Here is a 17,084-nt window from a genome sequence, read left to right on the forward strand (position 1 = left end):
GTTCAAAGTTATTGTAGCTTATGTTTCATCGAAAGTTGAATGTTGATCAAATAAAAGAAAAATATTTTAAAACTAGTAACAATCAATTGATTGTTTATTAGTTTGTTTTTGGAATATAGAAGTGTAAGGCTTGAGGGAAGGCAGCTAGTAATCACCATCCACCGCTACTCTCTTACCAACAAATAGTGGGATTGACTATAACATTCTAACGACCCCACGTCTAAAAGGGCGAGGATGCATGGTGTGACGAACAGTCAAACTTGCGGCCCTCAGATTACGAGTCGAGCGCCCTAACTACCTATTCATGCCGGACAAATATATGATGGGAAGTGGGAAGACACAAGGAAGATAATCCTGAAGTTGATGAATAACAAAGTAGTTTAAGAATAAACTTATTCATTTTTCAATTATATGCTTTAATCTTTTTCTTTTGTCTTTTCGACTTCATCTTTAGCTACTAAATCCAGTTTATAAGTTTCATCTCTTTAAAGTGAACCAAAAAAAACACTTATTTCTGTTTTTATGGACAGCTCATGATTTGAAAACAGTCCTTTGTTTACGAAGTTCTTGCCAAAATTGTGTTATGGAAATATATTCATATTTATCTTAGTAACGTTATCCATTCAATAAAGATAGAAGTTGCTAAATCTTCGTAATATTTTATCTTCCGATCAGTCAGAAGTTAATTTATGCACGCTAAAACCGGGGTTCGATACCTCAAAGTGAACAGAGTGCAAGTAACCCATTTGTAGCTTAGCAACAAGCAAACAACAAGTATAAAGTTTGAAAAAATATTTACTAGCTTTTACATAACATACACTTAAGAAAAGCAGATAAGATTCTTGAGATTAACTGAGTTTTAATGTTCATAATTTCGGACATTCGATCGCTAGTTCCAAAGAAAAAATCCATAATTAGCTAACATTGTGTTTTAGTATTTCATTTCATTCTGTCGTAACTGTCTGTACTGCGTAGAGCGTGTTTCGTAAATAGCAGAAAATCGATTTTTGTGAACATTGTGCACGATTCAAACAAAGTGCTTGCAAGTTCTAACCACAAGACGCACAGTTTTTTTCTCAGTATTCTTCAGGCCCACAGGCAGGGTGTTCTTGCAACACGAGATGCACGTTGATTTCTCGATACCAAAACCCCTTTCAGTACAAAGTGGAAAACAGTTTTCCACACAACGACGTTCAAAGATGCTTATTTGTCCTCCGACAAGAGTTATCTCTGTCTGTAACGAAAAAGAAATAATCCATTATATGTTTAGAAATTTGCATATACATAAGTTAGATGCTAATCTAAAGACTCAAACCACATAATGTGAGGATTTATCAGTGTCTGTGACGAATTAGACAAAATAAAACAATACTTCATCAACATCAATACGTTTTCTCCACAAACCGTAGAAAACATTATACGTACACACCTAGATAAAAAGCAAAAATCAACCAACAAAAGTAAATATATCACACGAATTAAAAAATTCACGAAACCGTATACTGCTGCATACCATATATTCCTGACGTCATCAGAAAAATAACCAACATTTAGTAAAAACTAGTAACAAAATATGACATTCCAGTTAATACCAAATTTATTCAAAAACCAGGCACATGGTTTGTATCCATAATAATTATAGTGATTGGCTTACAATTAATGTTGGAGTACCACAAGGTTCTGTTCTGGGCCCTTTATTATTTCTCATTTATATAAATGATATTCTTTACCAACAGTTTTTTCGAGATATCCAAGCCTATGCCGATGATATTGCTGTTGTTTATAGTAAGCCAAATCTAATTAATGAAGCCATTATTTCTAGTGATCTTAATAAAATTAAAAATTGGCTTTTCTGTAATGGCTTATCCTTAAATATATCTAAATCTTTTCTTCTTCAGTTTAACCTTTATGGTGTCATTCCAGCTTTTCCTTCTATTTTTATCATTCTCGTGATTGTTATACTTACCCTAATTGTAAGTGTCCCAAATTGACTCAAGTTTCCTCTGTTAAATATTTAGGAATTATTTTAGATCGAAAATTAAATTGGCAATTTCATATTAATTCTTTAGTTAATAAATTAAAATATAGTTCTATGCTAATTTTTGAACTTAGTCATTGTGCTCCTTATCATATTTTGTTAAGTGTATATTATGCTCTCTTTCAATCTTTCTTACAATATTGTATTTCAATTTGGGGTGGCACATATAAGACTTTTTTAATTCCTATTCACAAGTTGCAAAAAGTGTTTCTCTCTTATTTTTACTCATAGGCTTGATACCGATTTCAGTAAATTTAACTCCCTCTTTCATATGATAAACTTTATTTATATTTTTAGCTTTATCTACAATGCATGTTTCTTTTAATAGGCCTTTTAAAGTCACTTCATATTTTACACGACTTCAATCTTTTTTTCCAATTAATGTACCCACACCACGTAAAACAGTTACACTTCATCAATATCTTTATTTGGCACCTCGTATTCATAATTTTATTCCTTATAGTATAAGATCTTCTATTAATCGTGTTAATCAAAAGAAATACTTAAAACAATGGATCTTAAATACTGATGATAATATTCTGGGAACTTTATATTGATTTTGTAAGTTTTGATTTTACTTTATTATGTGTTTAACCATCACAGGACGAGTTAACTCTTTGTTGATGGTTTTATATTGATATTTGATTTTTTGTGTCTAATTTATTGCTTAATAAATTTATTATTATTATTATTATAAACTAAGGTCTATACAATGTAAAAACTTTCCTGACAAACACCACACCAACATTATTTATAAAATACAATGTGATAACTGCCACGACTTCTATATTAGAGAAACAAGTAGAAAAATGGAAACCAGATTTAAAGAACATAAAAAGTCGCCTTCACAGGTTTTCGAACACTGGAAATCAAATAAAGACAACATAACCTTAGAAAACACCCAAATACTAAATAAAGAAACAAACGCAAAACTAAAAAAGCCTTACTTATACAACAACTCGAGCCCAAAATAAACCAATTTAAGGAACAATTTTATACCTATATTAATAAATATAATTAAACATCTAAGCACGCCCTCTACATTCCTACACTCAGTTACCTCTTTCTTTCTTTGTGAAGCTGACGATGACCGAAGAAGGTTGAAACGTTGTTCGCTCCTCTACATATATATTTTCTCAACCCAAACCAGCCGTTTTTACATATATATTTTACATACATAAGTGTCTGTGAAAGTTAAATAGTTATTTTTTTAATTTTCTTAGTGTGTGCTACAAATCTCCATGTATAAAAGTAAAACATTTGTTTGTCTACTTTTCCACAAACCATTCCGTAGTCTTTGGACCAATGTCAACCAATTCTGGTAGGACGTTACATTGGTCTAAGGGCATGTCATATGACAGGCCAACCTACACTGGCCCACGTCCACAGCAAATAGATTTTTGTTTAGTTTATGACTGTACAATCTTGGACCAATTTTTACTTCTAAAAATTTTATTTTGAATTTTTCACGAGGAAAAAAACCCTTGTTTTTCACAGGGTCATTTCTACGTTGAATGTTCCATGAAGGAAGAAAAACTTTTAATATGTCTTAAGTGTTGGAAGTGCTCAGACTACCAACAAACACTGAAAGTGTAGAGTAGAATAAACAAAAGTAATGAAGTAAAGTGAAGAAAAGCATAGGAAAATAAAGTAACAATAACACCATTTCTGTAATGTAGTATAAGTTGGAAATCCTGAAATATTATCAGCGGTTTACAAGGTTATCTTCATAAATAAATCTGTAGAAGGATAACATAATGAAAAGGCTAAGCACCACCTGGTTGTAAATGCTCTCGTTTTTACTTTATATACTGCTATAGTAAGAAGTGGTAACTCTGAACGGGTGACAAGAGAGTAAATATCTTGAACTGATACCTGTAATGTCTTCATGTGAAACAGAATATCCTACCAAGGCATTCACATCATTTCAGGTATAAGCATAGCTGAGGGTTAACCAACTATTTACGCTGATATCCAATAAATAGTCAGGACTGTTTTGGTCTTCTCATAGCTTATGTGCTGCAGCTCGTGCAAATGATACCATTTTTGAGGTATTATCCTGGAAGGAATAATTGAATCATTTGTTTTGTCTAGAGTGCACTGGGTATCTCTAAAGAAAATTCCTATTACTTGCAGAGTAGCAAAATAGACAAGGCTTTTGTAGCTCAACAGGCGCAGGAGAGCCAGTAACAGGTGTTAAACAATGTTGTTACAGTTTCAATAACTATTGGAGCTCACGTCATGTCTGTTCACTAGCTTGAAGGAGTAAAATGAGTGGCTTGCAGTGAAAGGTTTAGTGATGATCTCAGCTCTATCAGGACTGTAGGTCTTGGTATGTGTCTCGCAGGTTAGAAAGGCAAGATATACAACTCTTGGGTGATACAGTATTTTGCCAGAAACCTGTTTTGTCTCGTTGTATATCAGGTACTCTTGGTGAAACCACCACTACTCAGGCCGTTTTACATTTTTGCTAACTGAAATGAATCAGATGTGAACAGTGTAGTAACTATTTGATTTACACAGGTCTCCATTAAAGGTGGGTATCCTTTTTGCTAATATACACACACTGTTGTCTTGTGTTATTCAATAAGGATTGTTAATACTGTATGTTTCACTTATTGTTAGACTCTTCTCTTTAACAAACTCAGTTAGTTTTAGAGAAATTTACTTCATAATAGTTTCTGGTTGAATATCCAGTTTTATAGTAGACCTTTCTTATTTACTCTTAGGAAAATTAGTTTCATCTGAAAACACTACAGATTAAGTAGGAACGAGAACTATTTAGTGTCATGACCACGGGATAATGTGTGTACAGATATATTATATTACCCTTAACGTGATGTTTTGTGTTATTGGGTTCAACGAAATTCTTCTTGTTAATAACTGATATTTTCTGCAAGTAGAAGCATTCATGACTAAGGAGGAGAGTTTATAACAGAAAAGAGATGGTTGTATGAAAGAGTTCTCTCTTGGATGTTGAAACTATGCCAATCCTACAAAGAATCCATGATTTTGTTCACTATTCAACACGCAAATTCAGAAGTATCAGTCAATGGTTGGTATGCACAGAATGGAAGATTGAATGTTACCCCTAAGAATCAATCTCAGCATAAGGGAACTAAGGATGACTGAGGGTCACCAAGGTTAAGTAGCACTTGGTAAACTTGAGACCACATAGAGCATTCAACCAGATAGAATAACCGAACTCCATCCTTACAGACTAATGAAGATAGTGGACCATTAGGCAGTTGTGAGAATCTGCAAACTAGGAGGTATTCTGACAGGGCGACCAAGGATTATGAAGAAACGTGGAGTTTTGCAGAGTTTATAAAAGAGCTGCCTAAAGCAACTTGTCACTATGTAACTCTGGACCGAGAATTAAATATTAATCTGTAGCAACCACACTTTACCTGTGATTTTGATGGAAGAAAACTACAGTTGTAGCTACTGTGGTTTTCCATAAAACAGTGTACCTTACCCAGGTATATACATTGTTCTGAACTCAAGCCACAACAAGGTTTAACAAATCATACATAAATCGAACTTTCTGGTCCAATCATGGCGGCTTCTAAAGAATGAGCAGGTCCTCCCACGGGTTTCAGCTGCATCAACCAGCAACTCAGTGGCCAGGCCCATCACTAGCTTCTAGTTTTGCAGGTATAGTAGCAGGCTTTATCTTCTGCTTTTGGTTCTCTTGTACCTCATTATCCTTCCAGTATGGATAGTTCACTTTGTAGTGATCCAACATACCACAGAGAAAGCAAATGATTATAAGGTATTTCAAGTAAAGACATTACTTTACTAAATGGATATACCAACTTTGTTATGTTGAACGGTGCTAAACTAGACACGAGAGGAAAGACAAAACTCTGACTACAGCTAGCTGTCTCTAACGGAGTGAAAACATTCATCCTCTGGCATCTGTTCTGACACTGGTATCCTTGGGATGCATTTACTCAGAAATTATTAGACAGTTTTATCTGTGCAACCAGTTAAATGATGCTTTATGGAGAGGTACTCATTGTTGTTTACACTGAGCCTAGAAATAGTGAATTGTACAACTGTTAGTTATTGTTAAGAATTTTATACAATACTACAAGAGAGTAGTACTATCTGCACTATCTCTCCCTAATTTAGCAGTGAAAGACTAGAGGGACGGTAGCTAGTTATAACCACATACCATCAACACTTGGGCTACTCTTCTACCATAAATAATGTGATTGGCCATAACATTATAACGCTATTTACGCCTGAGAGAGCTAGTATGTTTGATTGGATGGAGATTTTAACTCGCAACCCTCAGATTGCGAATTAAGCAACCTAATCACCTGGTTATATCTGGCCGTGTAGAATTATATGGAAGAGAGAAGTCTGTACTTTTATATACTAGACATGGGTGGAGAGACAAGTCTCCTACTATTTCTAGGAAATCTCACTCACAGAATGAAAGTTGCCATCTCCAAGCTCATGCTTGGCATGGTCTAGTAAGTAGAGCATTGGATTTGCAATATAAAGGTCGTGAGTTCAAATCCCGTTCCTGAACATGGTCCTTTAGGCCGTGGAGGCAGTATAGTGTGACAGTCAATTTCATTAATCACTAGTAAAGAGTAGCCCAAGAGTTGGCAGTGGATTGCACCGACAAGTTGCCTTCTCTCTAGTCTATCACTTCAAGTTTAAGAATGGTTAGCACAGATAGTCCTCGAGTACCTTTACGCGAAATTGAAATTTCTTAACTCATTTCTGAAATTAGTATTCTTGAGTATTATTGGTCCATTTAGCTCGTGCAACTGAGGAACAGGTGGTTTTGGGAATAGTTAGCCAATGTAAACAAACAAAATTGAGCCAGGGATTCACAGACTTCATAAGTGCATATAGTGGAGGGATTCACAGAACCTTCATATTCATATATATGGTATGTACAACCCAGTCAGAGCTGACTAAAACAGGATACATTTCAGCACTAGATTTTTACTGGTTCGTTCCTGGAAACTAACCAAAATCATCAGTGCATAATCATCACTACTGGCTGAGGATTATCCACTGGTTAATACTTCAAAAGTATGTAATTAATGTGTCAGTAGAGCACTGGATAGCTCGATTTGGAGCACCAACATAGCTGGCTATGGAGCCAGTTTCAGCAGCCAACAGTTCATTGAGTTGTGTTAGTGTGATAAATAAGGGCATTTTGCTTTATCACCACCAACAGAACAGAAAACAGCAACTATAAAATATATTCTTACGATGTTTTTAAATTCAAGATGAACTTATTAGGATAGATCTTCCTTTCGCATAGAATGGATGTCCCACAGACTTCACAAAACTGTCTATATTAATTGACGTCCATGAGGTTACATCTCAATAACTAAGAAAGGGTGACATAAGTCAGAAGAAGTGTTATTGCAAGATGCTAAAGGAATGAATGTACCAGAACAGAGATTCAGCGTGTAGTTTGTACACACCAGAGTTATGAAAACTATTCAGTTCTGGTTGGAAGGGTCTATACCTTGTATTTCCGTGTATCAGTCATTGATACGTGGGTTACTTTGAACGTGATGTACAAAAACACATGGAACACGTTGTTAAACTACGTCTGTACACTACATATGACACTTTTGCGCACTGGATTGAACAGGAGTTCGAAGTCAAAGGTGGTAAGTCCAAGGAAGATAAGGATGGCGTTGCCGTTTCATATTACATTGACTTAGCAAATGAGGAAAAGAAGAGCTAAAAGTACCGATCTGACTGTTCATGATGAATTAGATGAAGGAATACTCGAATTAGAAATGGGATACAACTCTGAACGATACAGCTATAATTAATGAAGTTTCAACAGCTAGAATGGTCATTTTACGGAAAATTTTATGACTGCAAAGAAGTATTCTTTGGTTTTGGGCTATCAAGTGACATTTCAAATGCAATGTATGCATGACATTTTATAATTTCAACTTCATTGCTAGCAGTTAGGAAGGATGGTGTTAGTAAATACCTAATGCCTAATATATAACCAATTTGTATGACTGAAGATAATAACTAGGAGTATGAAAACACATTGTAACTTTTGTTTCTTGAGATATCAGGTGGTATTTTATGATAAAATGTATGCGCAGCATTGTGTGACTTGACTACTTAAGATATTAAGACAATTTGTTGACCACAAGGTGAATGGGATTGATGCGGGTTTGCAACCCTTATTTTAAAAGTTTAGGATATCTTTTTCTCGTAGATGCAATACTTAAAACATCAGCAGTTTAGGAAACTGAAGGTGATAGCTAGGTATTCACAAAATCAGCGGAAAGGGCGTGTAACCCTTGCTATCAGAGCTACTGAGTAACTTTACAAAGCATAAAGCTATTTATTTTCTGAGAGAACCACTCTCCTTTTATAGCAGAGTGGCAATAGCTCTATAGAACATGGTATCTGATCATTACCCCTATATACAATGATGTGAAAAAGTTAGGACACTCTATGAAAGCCTGTGTATATTTGTAACATTTTTGGATATAAAGATATTTAACCTCAATTTCAACAATAATGAGAGATTATAGGAATAAAACTAAACAATTAAAACTGAAGAAAAGACTTTTCAAAATCTTTTGTAAATGTAATTCTACGAAAATGCATATTCTAACTGAGGAAAAAGTTAGGACACCCTCCCCCCTAATAGCTAGTGTTACCCCCTTTGGCTGAAATAACTGCAGTGAGACGCTTCTTGTAGCCATCTACCAGTCTCTGACATCGGTCTGAAGAAAGTTTGCCACACTCCTCAATGCGGAGTTCATTCAGCTGTGAGATGTTTGAGGGGTTTCTTGCATGTACAGCCCGTTTCAAGTCACCCCACAGCATCTAAATGAGATTAAGATCTGGGCTTTGACTCAGCCATTCCAGGACTCTCCATTTCTTAGTTTTCAGCCAGTCCTTGGTGGATTTACTGGTATGTTTTGGGTCATTGTCGTGTTGCAGGGTCCAGTTCCGCTTCAGCTATAATTTTAGTACAGATGGTCTCACATGATCCTCAAGCACCCTCTGATACACAGTAGAATTCATGGTGGATTCTATGATTGTGAGCTGTCCAGATCCTGCTGCAGCAAAGCAGCCCCAAACCATGACACTTCCACCTCCATGCTTCATAGTTGTATGGGGTTCTTTTCCTGGAATGCTATATTTGGTTTACGCCAAACATGTTTTCTGTTCTGGTGTCCAAATAATTCAATTTTGGACTCATCTGTCCAAAAAACATTATTTCAGAAGTTCTGGTCTTTGTCTACATTCTCTATGACAAACTTTAGTCTGGCCTTGATGTTTCTCTAAGAGAGCAAAGGTTTCCTCCTTGCACACCTCCCATACAAGTTAAACTTGTGCAGTCTCTTTCTGATTGTAGAGGCATGCACTTTCACATCAACAGTAGCCAGAGCCTGCTGTAGGTCCCGTGATGACATGTTAGGGTGTTTGGAGACCTCTTTTAGCATCTTGCGGTCTGCTATCGCGGTGAACTTGCTTAAACGACCAGACCTGGGCATGTTGGCAGTTGTTTTGAAAGCCCTCCACTTGTTGACTATTTCCCGGACAGTGGAATGGCTGATTTCAAAATCTTTTGGGATCTTTTTAAATCCCTTGCCAGACTCATAAGCTGCTACAATTTTCTTTTTGAAGGCCTCAGACAGCTCTTTTGCTCTCACCATAGTGCTCACTCTCACTTCAACAGTCAGGAGCACACCAAACTAAATGTCTGAGGTTTAAATAGGGCAAGCCTCATTCAAAATGCTGAGTAACGATCTTCTAATCATGTGTACCTGGTGTGATACACCTGTGTGTGAGTTGAGCCATTTTAAATAGGAATAAATGTGGGGGTGTTCTAACTTTTTTCCTCAGTTAGAATATGCATTTTTGTAGAATTACATTTACAGAAGATCTTGAAAAGTCTTTTGTTCAGTTTTAATTGTTTAATTATATTCCTGTAATCTTTCAGTAATGTTAAAATTGAGATTAAATGTCTATATATCCAAAAATGTTACAAAAATACATAGGCTTTCACAGGGTGTCCTAACTTTTTCACATGACTGTATATCTAGAAGATTAAGAATTTTTCACCCGCATGGCCAAGTGGTTAAGGCACTCGATTCGTAATCTGAGGGTCGCGGGTTCGAATCCCCATTACACCAAAAAGGTCCACCCTTTCAGCCGTGAGGGCGTTATAACGTGATATTCAATCCCACTATTCGTTGGTAAAAGAGTAACCCAAGAGCTGGAGGTGGTGGTGATGGCTAGTTGCCTTTCCTCTTGTCTTATACTGCTAAATTAGGGACGGTTAGCGCAGATAGCTCTTGAGTAGCTTTGCGCGAAATTCCAAAACAAACAAACTAATATACACAATAATAAGAACATAAATATTAAAGATAATTTAAATAAAATTTCAATCTTATTTTGGTTGAATTCTGCAAGTGATGATTTACTTACTGATACGTGAAAATAAACATATCAAGTTTAACAGCAGCATTATACGGTTCTACAGGTATCAAGATTTAGTTTGTGAGTGAGTGAGTCACGCAAGTGACAGGCCAAATGTTTTAAGCTACCAGCTGAAATGATTATTTGTAATGTGGAAATACATACATGGTAATATTTTTGTAAAGATAAATATATTTGTAGTTTCCATACATATATAGATGTTATATAAGATCCTTGAAGAATGTTTAATAATGCACATGGAGTGATTACATAAAAATTAATAATGTAAGAAACGTGTGAATTGAGGTTTAGCATGTGATTTGAATATTAAAACTTTGTAATATAAAGCTAATAATGACTATTGATATGATGAGTATTATTTGAATATATGGTACGCCTCCCGTTCCTATTCTTGCTAGTAAGTGAATGTTTCAATTTTAACATTTAAATATTTTACAGGAAGTGAATTTTTATGGAAGAATAAAGAGTAACAACGAGTATATCTGGTAGAAAATATAATTTTACCAGTTGTGTTTTGGTAAGAGTCGTGTAAGATATTTCAATTGGAGCAGACATTCATAAACAGGTGAGAGCATGAGTAGTCCTAGTAAGTAGGGCCCTCTGGTGGAACAGAAGTAAGTTTAGAAAATTTTACAACCCTAAAATCCGAATTTTGGTTTCCCATGGTGGAGAAAGCAGACGGTTCAATAAAGTTTTATTCCAGAAACACAAACAAATAAAAACAGTAAATGAAATTCACGAACAGTAGCTTAGATACCATATTAAATGTGAACTTGATGCATCTAGTGTTTTATTTTATTACGATAAAAATGCTTTCATTCAAGCAGACTTGAATATTTATAAGTACATTGTTTTTGGAATATTTTCTCAACATTATTTCAGTACATGTATAATCTAAATGAACGAACACGTAGGCTGTGAGTGCACTGAATATACCAGTAATGGATGTGGAGCAACTGTGACCATAAATAATTCATAGAAGCTGAACTTCCACGTGACTTTACACTAAATAGACTTCTGTCATTAACTCACATCTAACAGAAGTCAGCTGGATTGCTTAGAAAACTCTGGAACATGCTAATGAAATACCTCATTAGAGGATACACCCTGATATAATGTTACAATACCTACCTGTAGCTGAGATCCATTTGAGGCTTGGCCAACTTTATGAATGTCATGGTGAGATGAGTTCCAAAATGGTTCTTGCTACTTCAAGAACCATGACCACTGAGTTTGATGTAACCACCATGATGGGCGTATTCAGATGACAGCCACTTTAGTGGTACAACAGACTAGTCAACTGTTACTTTTACCACTTCCATTGTCTTGGGAATTTGTCGTCATTATGGAATGCCAACATTAACTGCAAGACCAACCATCTTCCCAGTGGAGACCAAGCCAGAGTTTCTACTATAACAGCAGTCAAGTCACAACCTTCTAAGAAGCTCCACAGGAAGCTCCAAGGTGTAATATTAAATTTTAATAACGAAAGTCATGTAGGGATGATCTATGTATCATCCTTATAATCTTCTTTATATTATATTTGGCATTTATAAAACATTTATAACTGTTGTTTATTATTTGTTTTGTGACATTTTTCCCTTGACTGAAAATTAATTTATTCTACCAATTTGAGTAATAAAATTTAATACAGGGTGTTCGGAATGTCACTGTGCATTTATATATTCATTAACAGACATGTTTTAATATAGAATACAGGAGGTAAATATGAATGACAATTATAAACAATGTTGAAAGTGACCCCCGTTGGCATCAATACAGGCTTTGATCCTTCTTATTTTGTTTCTAAACACCGCTATCAGTTGATGGCTTGAAATGGACTGAATAATGCTGTTATCGCTGCTTACAAAACTGCACAGGGACTTTCTGAATACCCTGTATAAAGTGTATTGATCTTTCTGCTCCTTCACTTATACTTAACACAAGGGTTAACTCTCTAAAGACACCGATTATATAGTGTACGAAATATTAACCCATTCATTTACTGTTTACCTATTGTTGGCTAGTAATTCCTGTAGTTAAGCTTTTTAAATACGAACACCAAATTTTTGTAAAATAAAGCTGACTTCAAGGGGTAATTGTAACATTGCTTAAACTGGAATTATGGTTTTTTTTTATTTATTACGGATAAGAGATGACATCAGGTACAGCCTAGAAACAGTTAAGAGGCTTCTTGTAATGGTAAAATGTATATATAAATTATCCACTAGATAAGCATCATAAGGGAATAAAAACAAATATGATATCTAATTTACTATAACTGCCCTCCCAAAGGCACAGCAATATGTCTGTGGACTTACAATGCTAGAAACCTGGTTTCGATATCCTTGATAGGTAGAGAACAAATTACCCATTCTGTATGTAGCTTTGTGCTTAACTTTAAACAAATAAACAAACTTTACTATAATTCCAACGAATACATCAGTAGCATCAACGCTACGTAATATTTGAAGCTTATTTGTCCCCAGCTGATAAGAAATAAAGTCTACGGAACTGAAATGCTAAAATTCAATGTTCAAGTCCTCGCAATGGACAAAGCACAGATACCCTATTGTATATCGTTACGTTAGAATGAATACAAATTCTACAGATCTGTGAGTTCACTGAGGTGAGTAAAATAAGCGAAATACAACTAAAAACATCATAAGTATTAATATACAGTCTACCATTATAACAACCCTTGTTTAGTTTTTAATTTGCCCATATTTTTTTCAAGGTAACCTTTGAAGTACAAAATTCCTAAAAACCGGTATAATTCAGAGACATAGAGCGAGTCAAGTGATAGAGTTGGCTTCACATTTATTTTTAATCCATTATAAATCTCATCTTTTGAATAATTTATATGCGCACTCTCTGATTTATCCTTGCCCAGGTTTACTGACGAGGGCTGAAATTCCCCAAAACGTGTATATCTCAGATTCACAAGTGTGATAAATTATGTTTTATATATTTATTTTTAGTGTAGTAAACAGCTTGTTGTTGAATGGTTTTCAATAAACAATTAGCATCAGTGCTATATACCCTCAAGTCCTACATACACTGTGGTCACTAACGAACATGTTAAAACAACGTGTACAAAATGTTCATGGGTTTCTTTTTAATGAGCTCTCCTACTCCAAATTATTCACATACCGGTTAAGCATCACAAAATGTTACAAGTTAATCATTATCAGTAATTTTTTTCCCCAAACTCCTGAACTTATAAAGTAAATTAATATTATTTTATTTCAAAGCCCAGTTATATTGTAATGTTTTGAAATATGTTGCACCCACCTTCATTGTTTCTGGGTAAAAAAAAATATGACTTCTAAAGCGGTTCATATGTCAAATTATAAATAGACGTTATTAGAATACCGAGATATAATCTATTATTTCACACACACGTATAATTTGCTCATGTAGGTAGATGAAAATTAACCAGACAATAATTCAAGTAGAACATAAGTAAAACACTTACACGAATAACAGGTTTTAGTTAACAGATGTTTGTGTTTTCGGAGAACAAGATTACACTGTAGGGCGTGATAAACAATAAATAAGTAGTCATATAATAGCTGAATTAGTGTTAGGATTATAGGATAGTGTGAGAGTTTATGGAGCAAAAAACTAGTCATATATAAGTTGAGTTAGGGTGAGAAATGTTGGGATATTCGGATTGCATTGTAGTTCTTGGACCTTATGAAACGAACAATCAAGGGGTAATCACGTAGTAACTGGTTTAGGATAACAAATGTACATATTAGAATATTATGTGATAGGCAAAGCAACATAATGCATGATTAAAGACGAACCTGACAATAATTAGAGTTAGGGCTACAGATGCTTTGGCTGTTTGTATCCTTAGGATTAATACATTCATTATCCAGGGAATAATTCTCAACGCTGAAGTCCACTTTACAGGTGTAACACTTTAACTGCTCGACTTCTGGTTCTTTGGAAGACTCCATGCCTGTTACAAGGAAAAAATATACTTTGATAAACAATGGAAAAAATTAAATAATGTTTTGCGTTCTATTATCTTCTATTTTATCAATTTACATGCTTGTTTTGCTGGTCCTTATATGTTAAAAATTAAATAGTTATTTTTAGTGATCCCATAAACATCCGGTTGCCGTCTACATGGTTCAAATAGAGGTCGCTTTCGTTATAGATACTCATTTGAATTTTTGTTTGTTTGTTTTGAATTTCACGCAAAGCTACACAAGGGCTATCTGCATTTGCCGTCCCTAATTGAGCAGTGTAAGACTAGAGGGAAGGCAGTTAGTGATCACCATCCACAACCAACTCTTGGGTTACTCTTTTACTAACAAATAATGGGGTTGAGCGTGACCTTATAACGCCCCCATAGCTGAAAGGGCGAGCACGTTTGGTGCGACAGGGATTCGATCCTGCGACCTTTGATTCATTTGAAAAATTATAAGTAACTAATGATATATTTGACGCGATATTTTCCGATTTTTTAAATATATATTTCACTCAATATAAACGCTGTGCCCAAACAACTTAAGAGCAAAATTCTTTAAGTATGAACAGCACAAGGGTCTCGAGCTTAATAAAAAAAAATCTATCGTAAGAAGGTGTACTTTGTCTTCGATATCTTCATACAAAAAAAGAGGATTTTTTTCTGTCTGTTTTACAGCATGCTTTGCATGGTTTTACTAAACTATCGATACGTCGTTTAAATCCCATCAAATCACGAATTTATAGTTTTTCGTAAGGTACAGTATTTTTTACATATTAATATAAAGTAATCGAGGTTAATGGATGATTATCAGCAGCTCAACTCATTAAGTAATATTGTATATTTGTCCGGTTCACTCGTATTTCACTTTTATATATCACGACTTGCAAAAGTCAACGCCTTATATACATACATATGAGAACGGCCATGTTGTTTAATTTGTTGAGCATTACAAAAATAAAATCAGTTTGGAGTTATTATAGGTACAACAGAAATAAAAGTATATTTACTATAATTCATATTAGAAACACTGAGTTTTTTGAAGTAAGTGCCAGAATATTATTGTACCTTCTCAAACGTGTAATCTAAATGTGTGGACAAATGTTCCACTCAATGATAAAAATAATTAACTATATAACTTACTTTATTTCAGCTTTTCGAGGTACCATTAGTAACAACACCATTGTTGATTACAATTACATATAATTTATTAAAGTGTTTTTATCACACTTTTATCACACAAACACTGATTAGTTTATCGCAAGAGAAATATTGCAGTGATCAAATTGCTTCTATTAAAGTCTTGTTTTATTCGGTTGCTCTTGCAGGGTATAACACGTATTTAATTAAACTTATTCAAACAAGCTAGGTTTAAAATATTCAATTAAAACTACGACTTACACACACGGCTGGACTTCAGAAAGGCACAGGTCAACAACAGAAAAATACGAAATGTCATCCCCTTAAAGTGGCGCTAGCTGTATCGATGGCAGAGTTCTTATTTCTAGGTTCGGTTACGTACAGGTTATATCCTTCCTCAATAGGTATGTATTTCCATAATACACAATACAGTATGTACAGTGGGTGTGACTCGATGTGGAATCACCACGTGACACTAATAAAATAATAGTCTCCCCATTCGTGACTAATAATTCATTAAAATCGATTTACTGCCTACGTTCACAGAAGGCACATTGTTTTCTTTTTTGTACCACACCACTAGATGGCAATGCTGTGCTATACAGATCTGAACATTGATAGGCACGTTATATAAAATTCAACGTCAACTTGCTGCACTGGTCTTCCGTATAAGTTGGAATGAATGTTTTGAGCCTAAGTTTTGAGTTTATGACTTTATGTATTAGACTGTTGTATGACAGTGTTTGAAGAACGTTTAAAACAGCACATTGAAGTGAAATTTTTAAGTTTGTTTATATTTAGATATTCGCGCAAAGCTACTCTAGGATTATCTGCGCTAGTCGTTCCTCCTACTCTAGGATTATCTGCGCTAGCAGGCCCTCCTTTTTTTTTATGTGATAAACTAGGTTTAATGCAGCTAGCTACCATCATCAACAACATTTCGGTTATTTTTCTGATTCTTATAACGCACACATGGCCCCATACTAAAACGGGACACAAATTCTGGATCTGCAAATCAATAATTTCGTATGCTAGCTTCTAAGTTACACTTTAACCAAATTTTCAAGATTTTCAACAACTATGTTAAGTAAATGGAAAACGCGAAATTCACAAGTTAATATTACTAACTTAAGGCTTGTAACATGTCTAATTTTCCTTCGGGCTACACTGTTTATACAAGCAACTTCGGAACTGGTTGCTTCAATTCGGACGTTCTGTAGAAGACCATGTATTATAATTCAAATTTTTGTAGCGTGTACTCAGAATAATGCTCTACGTTCCTACTATCGACTACACGTACATTCTATGAAGCTTAACCAGTAATTAGGCTTGTTTTTATTTACTATTAAGATTTAGTTTCTTTGTTATTAAACACAAAATTGTACTGTGGGCTAACTATGTTCTGTCCATAGTGGGATCAAGTCCAAAATTATAGCACAGTTTACTGCTAATCTGTAA

The 17,084-nt window shown here is 34.8% G+C and overlaps 1 protein-coding gene across 1 annotated transcript; it reads right to left on the reverse strand.

The window, feature by feature from the left end:
* Positions 1-777: 777 nt before the first annotated feature.
* LOC143234163 (uncharacterized) lies at positions 778-16,221 on the reverse strand. The gene is made up of 3 exons (XM_076471291.1): positions 15,888-16,221; positions 14,317-14,474; positions 778-1,234 (listed from the first exon to the last, which is right to left on the reverse strand). The coding sequence occupies exons 1-3, from the start codon at positions 15,943-15,945 to the stop codon at positions 1,028-1,030; spliced, it is 423 nt and encodes a 140-aa protein (XP_076327406.1). The 5' UTR covers positions 15,946-16,221; the 3' UTR covers positions 778-1,027.
* Between the last annotated feature and the right edge of the window lie 863 nt (positions 16,222-17,084).

This window comes from Tachypleus tridentatus, chromosome 12 (genome assembly GCF_004210375.1).
Source record: "Tachypleus tridentatus isolate NWPU-2018 chromosome 12, ASM421037v1, whole genome shotgun sequence".
Lineage (NCBI taxonomy): Eukaryota > Metazoa > Arthropoda > Merostomata > Xiphosura > Limulidae > Tachypleus > Tachypleus tridentatus.